This window comes from Aphanomyces astaci (genome assembly GCF_000520075.1).
Source record: "Aphanomyces astaci strain APO3 unplaced genomic scaffold supercont1.4, whole genome shotgun sequence".
Taxonomy (NCBI): Eukaryota; Oomycota; class Saprolegniomycetes; order Saprolegniales; family Verrucalvaceae; genus Aphanomyces; species Aphanomyces astaci.
The window spans coordinates 956334-974757 of record NW_009798267.1 but is presented as its reverse complement, the minus strand read 5'-3'; the positions used below and the strand labels follow the sequence as shown (position 1 = coordinate 974757).

Here is an 18424-nt window from a genome sequence, read left to right as displayed (position 1 = left end):
CACCCGTGGAAGCGGTACTGGACCCAGCAATCAGACTGATAGCTCCTGCGTTTCCGGCAGAGCTTGCTCCAACGGCGGCGCTGATTGTGCCACCACTGCCTCCAGTTGAAGCGCCGGTTGTGATGAAAATGGCTCCTGATGGATACGCACCGCCGGAGGAAGACAATGAAATACTTCCACTTCCTTGAGACGATGAACCAGCGGCAGAGGTCAAGACGATTTGACCACCGGTGGACGAGCTGCCCACGCCACTGGTCAGCTCGACGTTTCCACCAATCGTGCCTTGGCCGCCAAGAAGCGAGCTTTTGCCTCCGGTGGAAGCACTTGAAATGCCCGCAGTAAAAGTGACTGTACCGCCTACGCCAGCACTACTCATTCCGCCTTGTGCGGTGATCGAACCAGCTGTGCCAACCGACGACGCTCCAGTGTTCAAGGAAATAGATCCAGTCGGGAATGCTCCGGCAGCGGTTGAGAGTGCAATGTTTCCACTGGTAAATGTGGCAGTGCCAGCACCCGACGTTAGCAACACTCCGCCGCCGGAGGCGGCAGTCGAAGCGCCGCCAGTAAGGCGGACCTGCCCACCAGTCGTCGTTGCTCCCACACCACCAATCAACTGGACATCACCACCGGCCGTACCGCCGGAGCCTCCAGTGAGAGCTATTTTTCCACCCGTCGCACCAGCACTGACACCCGACCCAAGGGTGATGTCTCCACCAACACTTGTTCCGGCGCTACTACCCACTTGCAAGGAGATTCCACCACCTGTCGCACCCGCGGCTACGCCAGAATTTAACGACAGCGATCCCGTTGAACCAGTGCTGTCTGCAGACGACAAGGTAACGGCACCACTCGAGAGCGATGTCGAGCCCACCCCACTGGTAACCTGAACTGCGCCTCCAACTCCAGACGTCCCGGCACCGCCAGTTATAATTGCAGCGCCACCGTTTGCTGCGGAGCCGGCACCGCCGATGATTCGAACGGACCCACCACCGGTACCAGCACCACCAGTGACGGACGCTTCACCACCAGTGGATAGTGTGCTAACACCAGCTGTAAGTCGTGCGGATCCCCCCACGTTGTTGGTAGAGTCCCCAACGGTGGCGACAATGTCTCCAGGATTATTGGCTGCAACACCAGTGTTGAGAGAGATACCACCAGCCCTCGGACTGGCTTCTGTGGATAAGACAATGCCACCACTTTGAAGGGTGTTGCTAATCCCAGTTTTCAACGTAATACTGCCACCAGCATTAGCACTTCCCGTGCCCGTCGCAATCTGCAATGAGCCGCCTGTCGTTCCACTGCCACTAGTAAGCGACACAGCACCGCCCGTAGAATCACTCGATGCACCGGATGTAATCATGATTGCTCCGCCGACACCAGTGGCAGTCGATCCAGTGGAAATTACCACACTGCCGCTGACAGATCCAGAGGACGTTCCAGTGGTCAGCGAAATCTTCCCGGATGTGCTTGCACTTCCCTTGGTCGATAGCGTAACACTTCCAGATGTAAAGGCAGACGCGGCATTGCCACTGGTCAATTCGATATTGCCTCCATTTGCTGTTGACGAGTCTCCACCAGTTAGTGTGATACCCCCTCCAGTTTGGGACGCTGCCAACCCTCCGACCAAACTGACAACGCCACCGGACAAGCCACCCCCACTGGAAATGCTCACATCGCCACCTTTGCTCGCTGTTCCCAGTCCTGCAGTAATCGATACGGTACCGCCAAAGCCGGCGGTTGTGCTGTCGCCGACAGAAATACCAATATTTCCACCAACACCAGCGCTAGACGTGCCAGAACTCACTTGAATTGCACCGCTGGACGCAGCGCCACCCACAGTACTCAATGTTACACCGCCGCTTGTCGACGAAGCTACGCCAGATCCAGATTTCAACAAGATGTTGCCACCGAGAGTAGTGCCGCCGGCCCCACCAGCCAGCTCGACATTTCCACCAACTGCACCAGCACCGCCTGAAATACTTGATTTGCCACCTGTGCTACCGGTGCTCGTAGTTGCTCCGGCCGCCAACGACAGAAGTGCGCCATTGTTTCCGGAGCTGCTTCCTGCAATGGCAGTTATTCTACCCGAAGGACCAGAGGAGGCCCCAGTACTCAAGTAAATGGTTCCACTGCCAGTGCCCACTGCACTTGTCGAGAGAGCGACGTCGCCGCTGACAGCCGCACTATCACCACTTTGAAGCAAAACACTTCCACCACTGCTTGTAGCGCCAGCACCACCAGTTAATTGCACGGCACCACCCAAAGTGCCTGCCCCGCCAACGAGCGAAGTAGCGCCACCACTGGCCACAGTACTGGACCCAGCAGTAAATGTAACTGCTCCTCCGATTCCTTGCGTACCAGCACCAACCGTAGCAAAAATGTTCCCGCCAGTGCCACTAGTCGCACTTCCAGTGGAAATGGTCACAGTACCAGTGCTTCCGCCAACCGAAACACCCGTTTTCAGCGACAGTGGACCCGAAGCGCCTGCACTCGACACCCCGCTGTTGAAGTTCATAGAACCACCCGATACCCCCGAGCCACTGGCCAAGTTGATACTTCCTCCAGCACCTGTGGTTCCGGCACCGACGGTCAAAGATACACTTCCACCAGGTCCCCCGGTAGCTGGCCCTGTGACTAGAGATATCGATCCACTTGAGGCATCGGTTGGCGTAGACAGCGCTATCGAGCCACTGCTTCCAGTTGAAACCCCGACGCCACTGGTTAGCAGAACGTTGCCGCCGTTGGCTGTCGTTCCAGCTCCAGCCGATATTTCCACATTGCCCCCCGTCACACCCGCGCCGCCAACGATGGAAGATTTCCCGCCGGTCGCCACGGAGCTAGCTCCAGCTGTCAAGGTGACAACACCACCATCACCCAGAGCTCCGTTGCCAACAGTTGCTGTAATGGCCCCTCCGGTTCCGCCTGTTGCCGTCCCAGATGTTACGGTTAGTGCACCAGAATCACCCCCAGTGGAAGTGCTGGAGGCAAATGTCAAGGCACCAGATGAGCCAGCGGTCGACGAGCCACTCTGCAAGCTTAAAGCGCCACCGACAACGTTGTTTCCGCTTGACAGACTGATATCCCCACCGGTACCCGCAGTTCCAGCATTAACACTCAGGCGAATGTTGCCACTCGTGCCAGTCGCTGCCGCGCCAGTGGCAAGTAAGATGGACCCAGTTGCGCCATCGTCACTAGTGACCAACTTGATCGCTCCACTAGTTGCAGGACCGGTGCCAACACCACTTGTAAGCAGTACATCGCCCCCAACGCCCGCGGTACCGGCACCACCCGTGAGCTCAATGTTGCCCCCTCGCGTACCACTGCCTCCAGAAATGGATGTTTTGCCACCCGTAGCTGCTGAACTCATGCCCCCAGTCAGTGCGATCGAACCACCGGTAGCAACAGCACCGCTACCCGCAGTGACAACAATATTGCCACCAGTGCCCCCAGTAGCTGCACCACTTGAAATTGTGACTTGTCCGGAGTTTCCACCAGTAGCTGCACCAGAGGCGAGTGAAAGTGTACCAGACACTCCTGCAGACGAAGTTCCACTTGAAACAGTCACCGCACCACCTGAAACTCCATTCCCGCTGGACAAAGTCAAGCTGCCCCCGGCTCCAGTCGTTCCTGAACCAACCGCAATCGATATCGCCCCGCCAGAACCTGCAGAGGCAGCGCCCGTTGACAGTTGCAGTGCTCCCGTGGCACCTCCAATTGGTGTAGCAATGGTTACCCCTCCGCTGGAAGAAGCCGATGCACCGCTTCCACTTGAGAGCAATACAGATCCACCCAAGGTTGTTGATCCAGCACCGGCGGTGAGTTCGACATTTCCACCGATAGTACCAGCACCCCCAACAATGGACGATTTCCCACCAGTTGATGCACTGCTAGCACCCGCAGTGAAGATTACACCACCACCAACACCCACAGCGCCATTGCCTACGGATCCAGTGATAGCTCCACCCGTGCCACCAGCTGCAACTCCTGTCACAAAGCCAATGGACCCAGAGTTTCCACCAGCTGAGGCTGCAGTGGTTATCGCAGCAACCCCTGATGCCCCCGCACTAGACGCGCCAGTGGATAACGAAAGTGCACCACCAACAACGCCAGCCCCACTCGTGAACTGAACGGTACCGCCGGTTCCGGTTGTTGTACTTCCAACCGACACTGAAATAGCACCCCCGGACGCAGCAGTAGACGCACCAGTTGAAAGAGAAATTGGTCCACTAATTCCACCGGCTAATGTACTGACAGCCACGGCACCACTTACGGCAGAGGTAGTTGTTGCTGCGCCGGACGTCAATAGAACACTGCCACCATTTGTGGCACTTCCAGCACCGCCAAATAGTCGGACGTCGCCACCTGCAGTACCAACACCGCCAGAAACAGAAGCTAAGCCCCCCGTTGATGCGGAGCTAAGTCCAGATACCAGTTGAATTGCGCCTCCAGCACCCGTGGTACCTGACCCCACTGATGCGATAATTGAACCACCAGTACCTCCGGTGGCTACACCAGTGGACAACGTAATAGTACCAGAATTTCCACCAGTTGATGAGCTTGATTGAATCCCAGCCGCACCCGACGCACCAGCGGTAGATGCACCTGAAGTTAGAGTAATTGCACCACCAATGGCAGAATTTCCGCTGGATAAGCTGAGGGCACCACCTGTACCAGTACTTCCACCAGCGACTGCGACTTGGATGGCACCACCGCCACCACCACTAGCGGTACCTGACGTTATTGTGATAGCGCCAGTTTGCGCTGCCGACGTCGTGCTTAGGGATAACGCACCAGATTGGGCACCATTCCCACTGATGATTGACACCCCCCCACCAACGGTACTCGAGCCTGCACCCCCTGTCAGGGTAAGGCTGCCACCGTTTGCAGTTGAGCCAACACCACCAGTCAACTGAACGCTACCACCAGCTGTTCCGGCACCCCCGCTAACGGAACTGATACCACCCGTTCCAACTGAGCTCGCACCGGCAGTAAAGGTAAGGGCGCCACCATTTCCAGCGACTCCGTTTCCGACTGTGGCTAAGATGGCTCCTCCCGTTCCACCTGCAGTAGATGCTCCAGTCAAAATAGACACACTTCCAGATGCTCCGCCAGTGGCTGCGCTCGATCCCAAGGCAACGCTGCCTGAAGTTCCAGCTGTGGACGCACCACTAAGCACCGACACGGAGCCTCCAGCGACACCCACACCACTGGTCGCAGTGATTGAACCTCCAGAACCAGCACTACCACTGCCCACAGATATGGAAACGCTTCCCCCAGCGCCACTTGACGCAGCTCCCGTTCGCAATACAATGGCGCCAGATACAGCGCTTGGTTGTGTGCTCAGCGTGATACCGCCACTACCAGACGTCGCGGCACCGACGCCACTTTTCAATAGTACGTCACCTCCATTGGTTGATGAACCAGTGCCAGAAGTGAATTCCAAGTTGCCACCGACGGTTCCCACACCACCCACAAGGGACACTTTGCCCCCCGTTGACGCAGAGCTGGTGCCAGCTGTGAGGGCGATACTTCCTCCAGAACCTGTAGCACCATTCCCAACTGTTACAACAATGTTGCCACCAGTGCCACCCGTGCTAGCTCCAGTGGATAAGATAACCTGACCAGAACTGCCACCAGAGGCTGTGTTGGAAGACAGCGTCAGACTGCCTGATGTACCTGCACTTGAAGATCCACTGGATAGAAGGACGTTTCCGCCAGTTACGCCATTGCCACCAAAAATGGCTACATCACCACCTGTCGCACTGCTTGTACCCACGGAGGCTCGGATAGAACCAGAAGCGCCTGCAGTCGCTGTGCCAGATGCAAGCGCGATGGTGCCGCTTACGCTGCCAGAAGGGCTTGAGATATCAATGTTTCCACTTGGTTTAGTTGTGTCCACCCCTGCACCACTGGTGAGCACGAGGCGCCCACCGCTAGTTTGAGTTCCAACGCCGCCAAGCAGAGAGATTCGTCCACCTTCTGTGCCTTGGGCTGCTGTCAATTCGACATTGCCACCAACAGCATTGGCACTCGAGCCCGCGGTTAACAAGATTGCACTCCCAGCGCCAACCGTACTGGCGCCACCAGACAGCACAACATTGCCACCGACGCCCAACGTCGATGAACCAGTCTGAAGCAAAATAGATCCACTTGTAGCGTCGCCAGCAACTGTCGAGAGCGTCAACCCTCCACTCAGCGACGACGAAGCACCAGCACCACTCTTGAGGGTAATTTGGCCCCCAATGGTTGTGCCACCAGTTCCACCAACCAGCTCAACATTTCCGCCAACAGCAGCGGCACCACCGGTGATAGAAACTTTGCCACCGGTCCCACCTGATTTTGAAGATGCCCCTCCGGTGAGACTGACAGCCGTACCGTCGGCACCTGAAGATGACCCAGCAGACGCAGATATCCCACCAACGGCACCAGCAGATGCACCAGTAGTGAGAGCAATGGATCCTGTTGAAGTGCCCATGTTGCTGCTGGACAGCACAATACCTCCACTGGAAGCACTGCCATCGCCGCTCTTAAGAACAATCGAGCCGCCAGCACCGCTTGAACCTGCTCCAGCCGTGACTTGAACATTGCCTCCAGCTGTCCCCGCACCGCCATTTAAGGCGCTAGCTCCACCTACAGCCACAGTGCTGGAGCCAGACGTCAGCGTGAGTGTTCCACCAGCTCCAAGGACGCCAGCACCAACGGAAACCGCAACATTACCGCCCGTTCCACCTGTGGCGCTTCCTGTTGCAATGGTCAACGCTCCCGAGTTGCCCCCCACGGAGGCTCCCGACAGCATCGTAAGTGCTCCAGATAATCCGGCAGTTGATGCTCCACTGGTCAGTGCAAGGGCCCCACCTACAACGTCGGCGCCACTTGCGACACTCACACTGCCACCGGTGCCAGCGCTGCCACTGCCAACGGAAAGCGAAATGCTCCCACCTGCACCCCCAGTACCAGCGCCAGTGCTGACAGCAATTGCACCCGAGGTGCTGCCAGATGATGACGACAAGGTGATTGATCCACTTGTAGTCGAAGTCGCACCGGCGCCACTTGACATGAGGATGTTTCCACCAGCACCCGAGGCTCCAGCTCCGGCTGTTAATTCGACATTTCCGCCCACGGTACCTCCGCCACCATTGATTGACGATTTTCCTCCAGTGGCGACAGTGCTAGCACCAGCTGTGAGTGTCATCGCGCCGCCATTTCCAAGGACACCATTCCCCACGGCGATTGAAATCGCACCTCCAGTGCCTCCACCAGTAGAAGCACCTGAAGCAATAGCTACAGCTCCACTGCTACCGCCCGTTGCAGCACTCGATGCAATGGAAACGGAACCCGAGACGCCAGCAGTGGCAACACCACTTGCAATCGCGACTGCACCACCACTTACGCCAACACCGCTGTTGACATTAATCGCACCGCCAGCTCCCGTGGTGCCACTGCCAACCGACAAGGAGATGGCGCCACCTGGTCCTGCCGATCCAGTGCCAGTTTTCAACGACAAGGCACCAGAGGTTGCGTCATTCTGAGTACTGAGAGAAATTCCTCCGCTTAGGGCTGCAGTCGCCCCGACACCACTCTTGATGACGACATCACCACCATTCCCGGCTGCGCTGGAGCCACCAGTAACTTCAACGTTTCCACCGGTTGTGCCAGCTCCGCCATTCAATGCCACTTTGCCTCCGACAGCGGCTGAACTCTGTCCTGCTGTAAGGGTGATCGAACCGCCATTTCCAGTGTCGCCATTGCCCACTGCAGCGACAAAGCTTCCACCAGTACCACCTGTTGAAGCACCAGAAGCCAAATTAATCGAACCAGAGTTGCCGCCAGCTGCAGCTGCTGAGGACAATGCAACGCTGCCTGAGGAACCTGCAGAGGAACTGCCACTTCCGATTTGAACTGCACCGCCTGAAACGGAGTTACCCGAAGACAATTGAATATTTCCGCCCACTCCAAGAGTACCGGCTCCAACAACCATGGACAGGGAGCCACCCGCACCGTTAGTCGCAGCTCCAGAGGTTAATTGAATGGTTCCAGATGTGACTCCGCCAGCACTGCTGACCGAAATGGTCCCCGATTGACCCAAAGTTGAACTTGCGCCACTCAAAAGCGCCACATTGCCGCCAGCACCAGTGACACCAACACCACCAGTGACCAATACATTGCCGCCAACACTTCCAGCTGGAGTATCACCAGCAACAAGCTCGAGATTTCCTCCCGATGTTCCAGTGCCACCAGTCAAGAGAATTTTACCTCCAGTGGATGCCGTGCTTGTTCCAGCAGTTAACGCAATTCTGCCACCAGGAGTACTTGCTGCAGGCACGCCAGTGCCAACGGTTGCGATAATATTGCCTCCGGCTCCGCTTGTAGAGGCTCCCGTAGTCAAACTCAACGAGCCAGACGCACCACCGGTAGATGCAGCGCTAACAATCGATACGGAGCCTGACGTTCCAGCAGTTGATGAACCACTAGCAACGGACACATCTCCACCGGACACTCCAGCACCACTATTGAGGGTGAGAGCTCCACTTTGACCTGTAGATCCAGTTCCAACAGAAATTAAAACACTCCCACCAGTTCCACCAGTCCCCACGCCCGTGGCAAGCGTAATCGCCCCAGACGAAGCCGAGTCTTTCGTGCTCAAAGCGATGCCACCACTAAACGACGAAGCTGCACCGGCACCAGACGTGACAACAACATTTCCACCAGTGCTTGACGTGGCAAGTCCACCTGTAAGCGCGACATCACCGCCAATGGAACCACTGCCGCCGAGTACTGTCGACTTGCCCCCCGTGGAGGCTGACGATGCGCCTGCAGTAAACGTGATGGCACCACCAACACCCGTAGCACCAGTGCCAACCGTAGCAACAATGTCGCCGCCCGCGCCACCAGTCGCGTCACCTGACAATAGAGACACCGATCCCGAGCTGCCTCCTGTGGACGCACTAGATCGGAAAGTAACCGCACCAGATTTGCCAGCACTGGATGCTCCACTTGTAAGCGTCACTTCTCCACCCGTAATAGACGAGCCAGCCGTGAAAGCTACACTGCCGCCAACGCCTGTGGCGCCACTTCCCACGGTTCCAGAGATTCCGCCACCACGGCCACCAGTAGCAGCGCCAGACGTTAGCGTCAAGCTACCTGAGTCCCCTCCTGTGGAGGCTCCCGAGGACACAGCCACGTTTCCTGACGAGCCGGCCGACGATGTGCCACTAGTCGCAGAAATGTCACCACCGACCACAGAATTACCACTGGACAATCGGACGGCTCCACCTGTACCAGCAGTACCTCCGCCCACGGAAACGGTAATAGTACCGCCAACAGCGCCTGAAGACGATCCACTACGGATGGAGATGGCACCTCCACTTGTCGAAGACGAGCTGGGGGTGCTGAGGGCAATGTTACCACTGACAGAGTTGCTAGCAGCGGCTCCAGTGGTCAAAATAATGTCGCCGCCGACAGTGGCTGAACCGGTACCACTTATCACTTCAACATTTCCGCCCACAGTACCAGCTCCACCGACGAGGGACGACTTTCCACCAGTTGCTACAGAACTTGCTCCGCTTGTAAATGAGATCGCGCCTCCGTTGCCAGAAACTCCATTGCCAACAGTTGCGGTGATGGAACCACCTGTTCCACCAGTGGCTGCTGCTGTCGTGAGTGAAATGGGTCCGGATGCTCCGCCAACGGACGCAGCAGAGGATATCAAAACACTTCCCGAAACACCAGCAGTGGATGCCCCGCTTGACACAACTACAGAGCCACCAATTGCACTGGTTCCGCTGGCAATGTTGATTGCACCCCCCGTTCCGGCAACTCCTGTTCCAACCGACACGCTAATAGCGCCCCCAGCACCCGTCGTAGCCACTCCAGATCGTAGGAGAATGGATCCGGTTGTGCTGCTTCCAGCAGTGCTTAACGTAACGCCTCCACTGGTAGACGAAGCCGCGCCGGCCCCACTTGTTGCGACGATGTTACCACCCAACGTAGTGGCTCCGGCTCCGCCCATGAGTTCTACATTCCCTCCAACAGTACCGCTGCCACCAAGAATGGAGCTTTTGCCTCCGGTGGATGCAGCGCTAACACCAGCAGTAAAGGTAATCGCGCCGCCAGTTCCAGTAGCTCCAGACCCAACGAGGCCTGAAATACCACCACCGGTACCCCCAGTGGCTGCTCCTGACGTTAATGAAATAGCTCCAGAGTTGCCTCCCGTGGATATCCCAGAAGCAAAAAATAGCCCCCCCGATGAGCCAGCAGAAGAAACCCCACTGGTCACGCTTATTGGACCACCGTTTACGCCCGAGCCACTGCCGATGGTGGCACTCCCGCCCGTGCCAGTACTGGCGCTGCCAACTTCAAGGGAAATCGACCCTCCAGCACCACCTGTGCCGGCCCCAGTGGACAGCGAAATACCACCAGTCGTACTCGCTCCAGCACTCATCAAGGCAATGGGACCGCTCTGTGTAGTCGAAGCACCACTCGTTACCAGCACTTGACCGCCAATTCCAGCGGTTGCAGCCCCCGCATTTAACGCGACATCGCCACCAATGGTGCCACTGCCACCGATCAATGAACTTTTACCACCGGTGGAAGCTGAACTCAAACCCGCCTTGAGCGTAATCGCGCCACCGATGCCAGTGTCACCGTCGCCAGCTGCGCCGATCAAGCTACCACCTTTACCGCCAGTAGCGGTTCCACTTGTCAGTTGAACAGAGCCGGAATTGCCGCCAGTAGATGTACTGGTTGAAAGAGAAATCCCCCCCGATACCCCCGCAGTAGATGCGCCACTGATAATGCTGACATCACCACCAACAACAGAGTTCCCGCTGGACAGGCTAATTGAACCACCTGTTCCAGACGTTCCAACGCCCACTGAGGCGTGAATGCTGCCACCTGCGCCATTTGAGCCAGCCCCAGTTACAAGCAGCAGCATGCCGGACGTACTGTCATCGGCGGTAGCAACGTGCACGTCGCCACTAATGGCCGGTCCGGTGCCCACACCACTGGTGAGAACGATGTCCCCACCAACGCCTGCAGATCCGGCTCCACCCAAAACTTCAATATTGCCACCTGTCACACCAGCGCCGCCACGGAGACCAACTTTGCCACCTGTGGAAGCAGAACTGATCCCTGCAGTGAAAGTCAGTGCCCCACCAACGCCAACTGTGCCACTCCCACTGGTCAGGGCGATGCCACCACCTTTACCACCAGTAGATGTACCCGTCGCGACAGAAAATTGGCCAGAGTTGCCACCCGTTGATGCAGCAGTCAGTACAGTGACGTCGCCAGATGCACCAGCAGATGATGCGCCACTCGAGATGGCAACGATACCTCCTATAACGTTGTCGCCACTCTTGAGTGAAAGCGAGCCGCCCGTGCCTGCTGTTCCAGTGCCTACTGAAAGAACAATGGCGCCACCAGCACCAGTGGAACTGGCACCAGTGTTTAGGTTTATGTATCCACTTGTGCTAGCGGCAGTAGTTGACAGAGAAATTTTGCCACTGAACGAGCTTGCCGCACCAGCACCACTTGTCAGCAAAACATCACCACCGGTTGACGTCAGACTAGTTCCCGATGAAAGCTGGATAGCTCCACCAACATTGGTTTGACCAATGCCACCGTTGAGGACCAGTCCCCCACCTGATGATCCCTGGCCACCAAGCAGTGACACTCGTCCGCCAGTCGAGAACGAAGCAGATGTACTGCCTGCAGTGAACGTCACTCCGCCGCTAGTGGCGACAACGCTGTTTCCGACACTTGCGATGATATCTCCGCCTTGACCAGACGCCGTGGACGCACCAGTTAACAACGAAATACTTCCGGAATTGCCACCCGTAGCCGCAGCAGAGCCAATCGTCACTGCACCGGACGCCCCCGCTGTTGATGAGCCTGTCAGTAGAGATATCGGGCCACCCGCCACAGAAGTTCCTCCTCTAATTGAGACACTTCCGCCAGCCGACGCTGCGCCAGCTCCAACTGACAGGCTAATACTGCCACCTGGCCCTGCGCTTCCAGTCCCCGTGGCCAAAGAAATCGTGCCTGAAGTACTAGATCCAACAGTGCTCAATGAAATTGCCCCGCTTGTCGATGTGGACGCACCAGCACCGCTGGATAGTGCGATACCACCGCCGACAGCAGTAGTACTTGCACCTCCCGTTAAGATAACTTGACCACCAGCGTTGATGCCACCGGCACCACCAGTCAACTCGACGTTTCCGCCAGCAAGTCCAAGTCCAGCATTTAACGACGCTTTGCCTCCGGTTGAGACTGTACTCGACCCCGCCGTCAACATAATAGGGCCACCAACACCCGCCACGCCACTTCCAACTGAACCAATAATCGAGCCGCCAGTGCCACCAACAGTAGCAGCGCCAGTCGTTATGGACACGGTACCTGAGGCACTGCCCACGGAAGAACTTGTAGATACCGTAACCGCACCAGACTGACCCGCAGTTGAGGCACCCGTGCGTAACGTGATGGCGCCACCTGTGACTGATGACCCGGAAGAGAGACTGACGGTTCCACCGATACCAGCAACAGACGATCCCACGGCAAGGGTCAAGCTGCCACCACGACCACCAGTTGCAGTACCGGACGTCAGCGACAGAGCACCGGAATTTCCACCAGCCGAATTACTGGTAGAAATAGAAACACCACCAGAATCACCGCCAGTCGACGCCCCACTGGTCAATTGAATCGACCCGCCGGTCACAGATTGCCCAGCTGTAAACGTGATGGCACCTCCGGTTCCACTGGAGCCAGTGCCAATAAGCATCGAAATGTCACCACCCGTGGCCGAGTTGGACAATCCCGACGCAATAGCTATAGTTCCGGAGTTACCGCCCACAGCGTCGTTGGACTTGAGAGCAACATTTCCGGACGCACCAGCAGTAGAGGCGCCACTGATGATGGTGGTAGCACCTCCGCTGACACCTTTTCCACTTGTGAATGAAATGGCTCCGCCGGCACCGACACCACCGTTGCCAACGGACAATGAAATGGCACCACCTGATCCATCGTTTGCCAGCCCTGTGGATACTAGCACAGACCCAGAATTCCCTTGTATCGCTGTGTTTGTGACCAACGAAATAGTTCCCGACACTCCAGCCAAAGAAGGACCCGTAAGTAGAGTGATGTCACCACCAGCAACATTTTCGCCTGCGGTGACCGAAATCGACCCACCAACGCCACTCACACCACTGCCAACTTGAATCGCGACATTTCCACCAGTGGCAGTATCCGTTACGCCGGTCCCAAGGGTTAATGCTCCAGAGGGGCCACCTGATGCCGCCGCTGTTGCAATGTCTACCCGACCAGATGCACCTGCACTGGAGGGACCAGATGCCAAAAGGACGTCACCGCCGACCGGAGCCGACCCGGCTGACAACTGCATTTTTCCGCCAGTTCCAGTGTCACCTGACCCAACTGAAAATGCCAATTTGCCTCCATTGCCACCTGTGGCTCCACCCGAAAGCAATGTGATTGCGCCAGAATTTCCTCCCACGGAGGCACCAGTGGTAAGCGCAGTCGCTCCCGAGTCGCCGGCACTGGACGCCCCACTTGCCAAAGTCAAAGTCCCCCCTGCAGGGGCTAGTCCGGCTACAATAGACACGCTGCCTCCCGTACCAGTCGCACCATTTCCAACGGATGCTGTGATGGCACCTCCGGTTCCACCAGTGGACGCACCAGTCGATAAGCTAATAGCCCCGGAACTTCCGCCAACAGCAGCGCTTGATGTCAACGAAAGGGCGCCAGACGCCCCAGCAGTCGAAGCACCACTGAGTAAGGAAACGGGTCCTCCAAAGGGAGCCGCTCCAGCGATGAAGGAAATTGAGCCGCCGGTACCAACGGACCCACTGCCAACACTTCCAGAAATTCCACCTCCACCACCTCCCGTAGAAACCCCAGTGGAAACTTGAACAGCACCGGAAGCACCACCTGCAGCAGTGCTCGAGGCCAAAGTAATTGCACCAGAAGCACCAGCTGTGGACGCTCCGCTGCGCAGTGACACTGCGCCACCAACGACTGACCCACCAGCTGACAAGGCCAGCCCGCCTCCAGTGCCAACGGTACCAGAACCAACTGCGGCAGTAAAGCCACCCCCAACACCCCCAGTGGACGTGCCGGACGACAGTGATAGCGCACCAGTGTTTCCGCCAGTCGCGGCATTGCTGGATAAGGAAATTGCGCCGGAAGCTCCACCTGAAGCTTGGCCACTGAGAAGACTGATGGTTCCACCGATAACAGAACCACCGGCGGCAAGTGCAATGGACCCGCCGCTTCCAGTTGTGCCTGTTCCGACCGAGGCTGAAATGGAACCCGTTGTGCCGCCTGTCACAGCACTGGTGGACAAGGCAATGTTGCCAGACGCACCACCAACCGCCGTGTTAGTCGTGATTGAGATTGCTCCTGAGCTGCCAGCCGTCGAAGTACCACTTTGGAGCGCGATCGCTCCCCCAGCTACAGAATTTCCTGCACTCAACCGAATTTGACCTCCAGTACCCACAACGCCGGTGCCGACTGATACGACGACATTTCCACCGGTACCACCGCTTGAGGATGCACCGGATGCAATCGTCACCTGTCCAGAGCTTCCACCCGTGGCGGTATTTGTAGACGCTGTTATCGCACCAGATACTCCGCCAGTGGACGATCCACTGGTTAGGAATAGCGATCCGCCAGCAACAGAGTTGCCACCTTGAATGGTAAAATCTCCGCCTGCACTGGAGCTACCCACGCCAACACTCATTGTAATGGCACCACCAGGTCCGGATGAGCTAGTTCCCGTCGAGAGTTGCAATGCTCCACTGGCAACTCCATTGGCTGTCCTGAGGTTAACTCGGCCGGTGGTGCTTCCGACGCCACTCGTCAGCGTCACGGTACCTCCAGTTGCAGAGCCACTGACACCCCCACTCACAGCCACATTGCCACCGACGCCAACGTTGCCTAAGCCACCAATCACCACGACATTGCCTCCGATTGAGCCAACGCCGCCGACCTCAGTGATGTCTCCCCCATTCGCTGACGAGCTGAGTCCAGCTGTAAGTGTAATGGATCCACCGGTGCCTGTGACACCATTGCCCACCGTAGCCACAATACCGCCACCAGTGCCACCACTGGTGGATTGTCCAGATAACAAGGAGATATCGCCACCATTGTCACCCACTGCAGAGCTAGTGGACAATGAAATTGCACCAGAGGAGCCACCGCTGGCACTGCCACTTGTAACTGACACGGCACCCCCAGTGACAGATGATCCGCTGGAGAGAGTAACTCCACCGCCAATTCCAGCGGTGCCACTACCAACGGACAGTCCAATTCCACCACTTACCCCACTGGATGCTGCTCCCGTTGAAAGGGAAATCGAGCCCGAGGTAGTGCTGGCGGCCGTGCCAGCATTGAAATTGCCACTTGTGGACGATCCAACGCCACTGACGAGAACGACGCTTCCTCCATTAGTCGTGGAACCAGCTCCACCAGTCAATTCAACATTTCCACCAACGCTCCCGGAACCACCAATAACACTTGACTTTCCTCCAGTGGCGGCGCTACTAGCCCCTGCGGTCAGCACAATACTACCACCATTTCCGGTGTCGCCATTGCCGACCGTGCCGGTTACATCACCTCCTTTGCCGCCGGCAGCCACACCACTCACAAGGGATACAGCGCCAGAGTTGCCACCAGCAGACGTAGTTGACGAAAGGAATATACCCCCGGACACCCCGGCGGACGAAGCACCGCTCGAAACTTGAACTGCGCCACCTGCCACTCCGTCGCCGCTCTTGACACTGACTGCGCTTCCGGACCCGGTACTTGACGAACCAGCGGACAATCCGATGGCTCCGGCGGTTCCACCGCTTCCTTGTCCAGTTTGAAGCAGCAATGCACCCGAATTACTGCTCGCTACAGTCGCAATGGTGACGGCACCACTTGTCGAGGCTGATGCGCCAGCACCGCTTGACAGTAAGATACCGCCACCAATTGCATTCGAGCCAGAACCGCCGGTAAGTTCAATATTGCCTCCAACGGTACCAACTCCACTCGTCACGGAGACCTTTCCACCAGTGCTTGCAGAGCTAGCACCGGCTGTGAGAGATATCGGTCCTCCGGCACCAACGACGCCATTGCCCACAACAGCGGAGATTCCGCCTCCAGTCCCTCCCGCAGTGGAGCTGCCGGTTGTGATGGTCACAGCTCCCGATGCACCACCCGTTGCAGCACTCGTTCCAATGGATGCTGAGCCCGACACGCCGTTTGTGGAAGTTCCGGTCGTCAAGCCAATGCCTCCACCGACAACACCAGCTCCACTAGTGAGAGCAATGCTCCCACCAGTACCAGTAGTTCCAGCGCCAACGATTAAACTGATCGTGCCGCCAGGTCCTGCAGTACCAGCACCAGACTTCAATTGAATGAGCCCACTTGTGCTGCTTCCTCCGGTGCTCACGGACACCGAGCCGCTCACAGAGTTGGCGGCACCCACACCGGTCAATAAGTTGATGTTACCGCCAGTGGAAGAAGACCCAGCCCCGCCTGTCAATTCAACGTTGCCACCCACCGTTCCTAGTCCTCCAATGATAGAACTCTTGCCACCTGTCGAAGCAGTGCTAACGCCACTTGTAAACGTAACAGCACCACCAACACCGGCTACACCGTTTCCAACAAGACCAGTGATGTCGCCGCCGCTGCCACTTGAAGCTGAAGTGCCAGTGGAAAAACGAACGCCACCAGTCGAACCGCCAGTGGCTCCTGCAGATGACAACGTAACCGATCCAGATGCACCAGCAGTAGATGCACCGCTGGTTACTGTAACTGCACCTCCCATGGCCGCTGCACCACTAGACAAGGAGACTGAACCTCCTGTGCCAACAGTGCCAGCCCCAACTGTTAAGCGAATCGCTCCCACAGGACCATTCGAAGCGGTTCCTGTCGTAACTTGAACGGCACCACTGGTAACTCCAGCAGCCGAATTGACTGATACACTGCCAGTGAACCCCAGCGACGAGCTCAAACCAGAAGTAAGAACGATATTCCCGCCTGTACCAGAGGATCCAGTGCCCCCAGTAAAAACCAGATTTCCACCACTTGTTTGACCAGCACCCCCGACCACTTCAACATTGCCGCCCACGGTAGTGCCACTGCCACCAACCAACGACGTTTTGCCGCCAAATTGATCCGCACTTGCCCCCGCAGTTAACGAGATGGATCCGCCAATGCCCGTTGCGCCGTTGCCGCTTGAGATAGCCACACCGCCACTGGTGCCTCCAGTAGCCGCGCCAGAGGCAATCGTCACGACGCCAGAATTCCCGCCTATGGAAGCGCTGGAGGCAACGTTGACTGCACCTGACGCGCCACCAGTGGACAAACCACTAGTAGCACTCAACACACCACCAACAACACCTTTTCCGCTATTAATGGACACTGTTCCACCAGTACCAAGCGTCGCAACTCCCACAGCAAGACTGATGGAGCCCCCGGGACCTGCCGACGCATCCCCTGTGGTGAGAAAGATAGCGCCGCTCGTGGTTCCGCTGACTGTGGTCGCCGAAATGTCGCCACTAGTTGATGTCGTGCCACCTGCTGCACCAGTTGTGAGATCAATTCCACCGCCGTTGCCAGCGGAACCAGAGCCTCCGACGACTTGAACTTGACCACCGGTTAAACCACCACCAGCTGTCAATGCAAGTTTACCACCAGCTGCAGCTGAGCTTTGTCCAGACGTCACGGCGACATCACCACCTGCCCCAGTATTGCCAGCGCCGACAGATATACTAATCGCGCCGCCTTTGCCACCAGTGGATACTCCAGAGCTGAGCCCGATGGAACCTGAATCGCCTCCAGTAGACACACTAGATTTCACTGATACAGCTCCCGAAGCACCAGCACTTGAACCACCACTTGTAAGGCTCAACACTCCGCCCACGGCAGAGTTTCCACTGGACAGAGTAATGTCGCCTCCAGCTCCGGTAGTTCCGGCACCAACAAACGCTCGGATACTCCCACCAGCACCGGTACTGGCAGCACCAGTCGACAAGACAATCAATCCGCTGGTAGCTGCAACCGCAGCGCTCAATACGACATCTCCGCTAAGGGCTGGACTTGCTCCGACTCCAGATAACAAGACAACGTTTCCACCCGCTCCAGCTGTGCCAGCACCGCCAGTCAACTGGGCAATACCACCCACGGTACCAGTTCCGCCCACCAATGTCGACAGACCACCGGCAGCAACACTACTCGTACCAGCAGTAAGAGTAACTGCGCCACCAGCACCCACCACGCCGCTTCCCACAGTAGCAGAAATACCGCCACCAGTACCACCCGACGTTGAAGATCCACTGTTAATCGACACCGCACCAGCGCTACCACCAGTGGAAGCGCTCGAACCGATGGTGACGGTCCCAGATGCCCCCGCCGTCGAAGTACCACT

General features: G+C 57.3%; 1 protein-coding gene across 1 annotated transcript; it reads right to left on the bottom strand.

Annotated features, from left to right (window-relative positions):
• Window positions 1-3000: 3000 nt before the first annotated feature.
• On the bottom strand, window positions 3001-14331 carry H257_02485 (hypothetical protein; the record flags this gene model as incomplete). Its single annotated transcript, XM_009826153.1, has 11 exons — window positions 3001-3453; window positions 3526-4064; window positions 4130-4239; window positions 4330-4392; window positions 4534-4602; window positions 4672-4731; window positions 4792-4848; window positions 4921-5037; window positions 5095-5327; window positions 5362-13778; window positions 13850-14331. Coding segments are annotated over 11 exons (10599 nt in total), but the record flags the coding sequence as incomplete, so codon positions are not given.
• Window positions 14332-18424: the final 4093 nt, after the last annotated feature.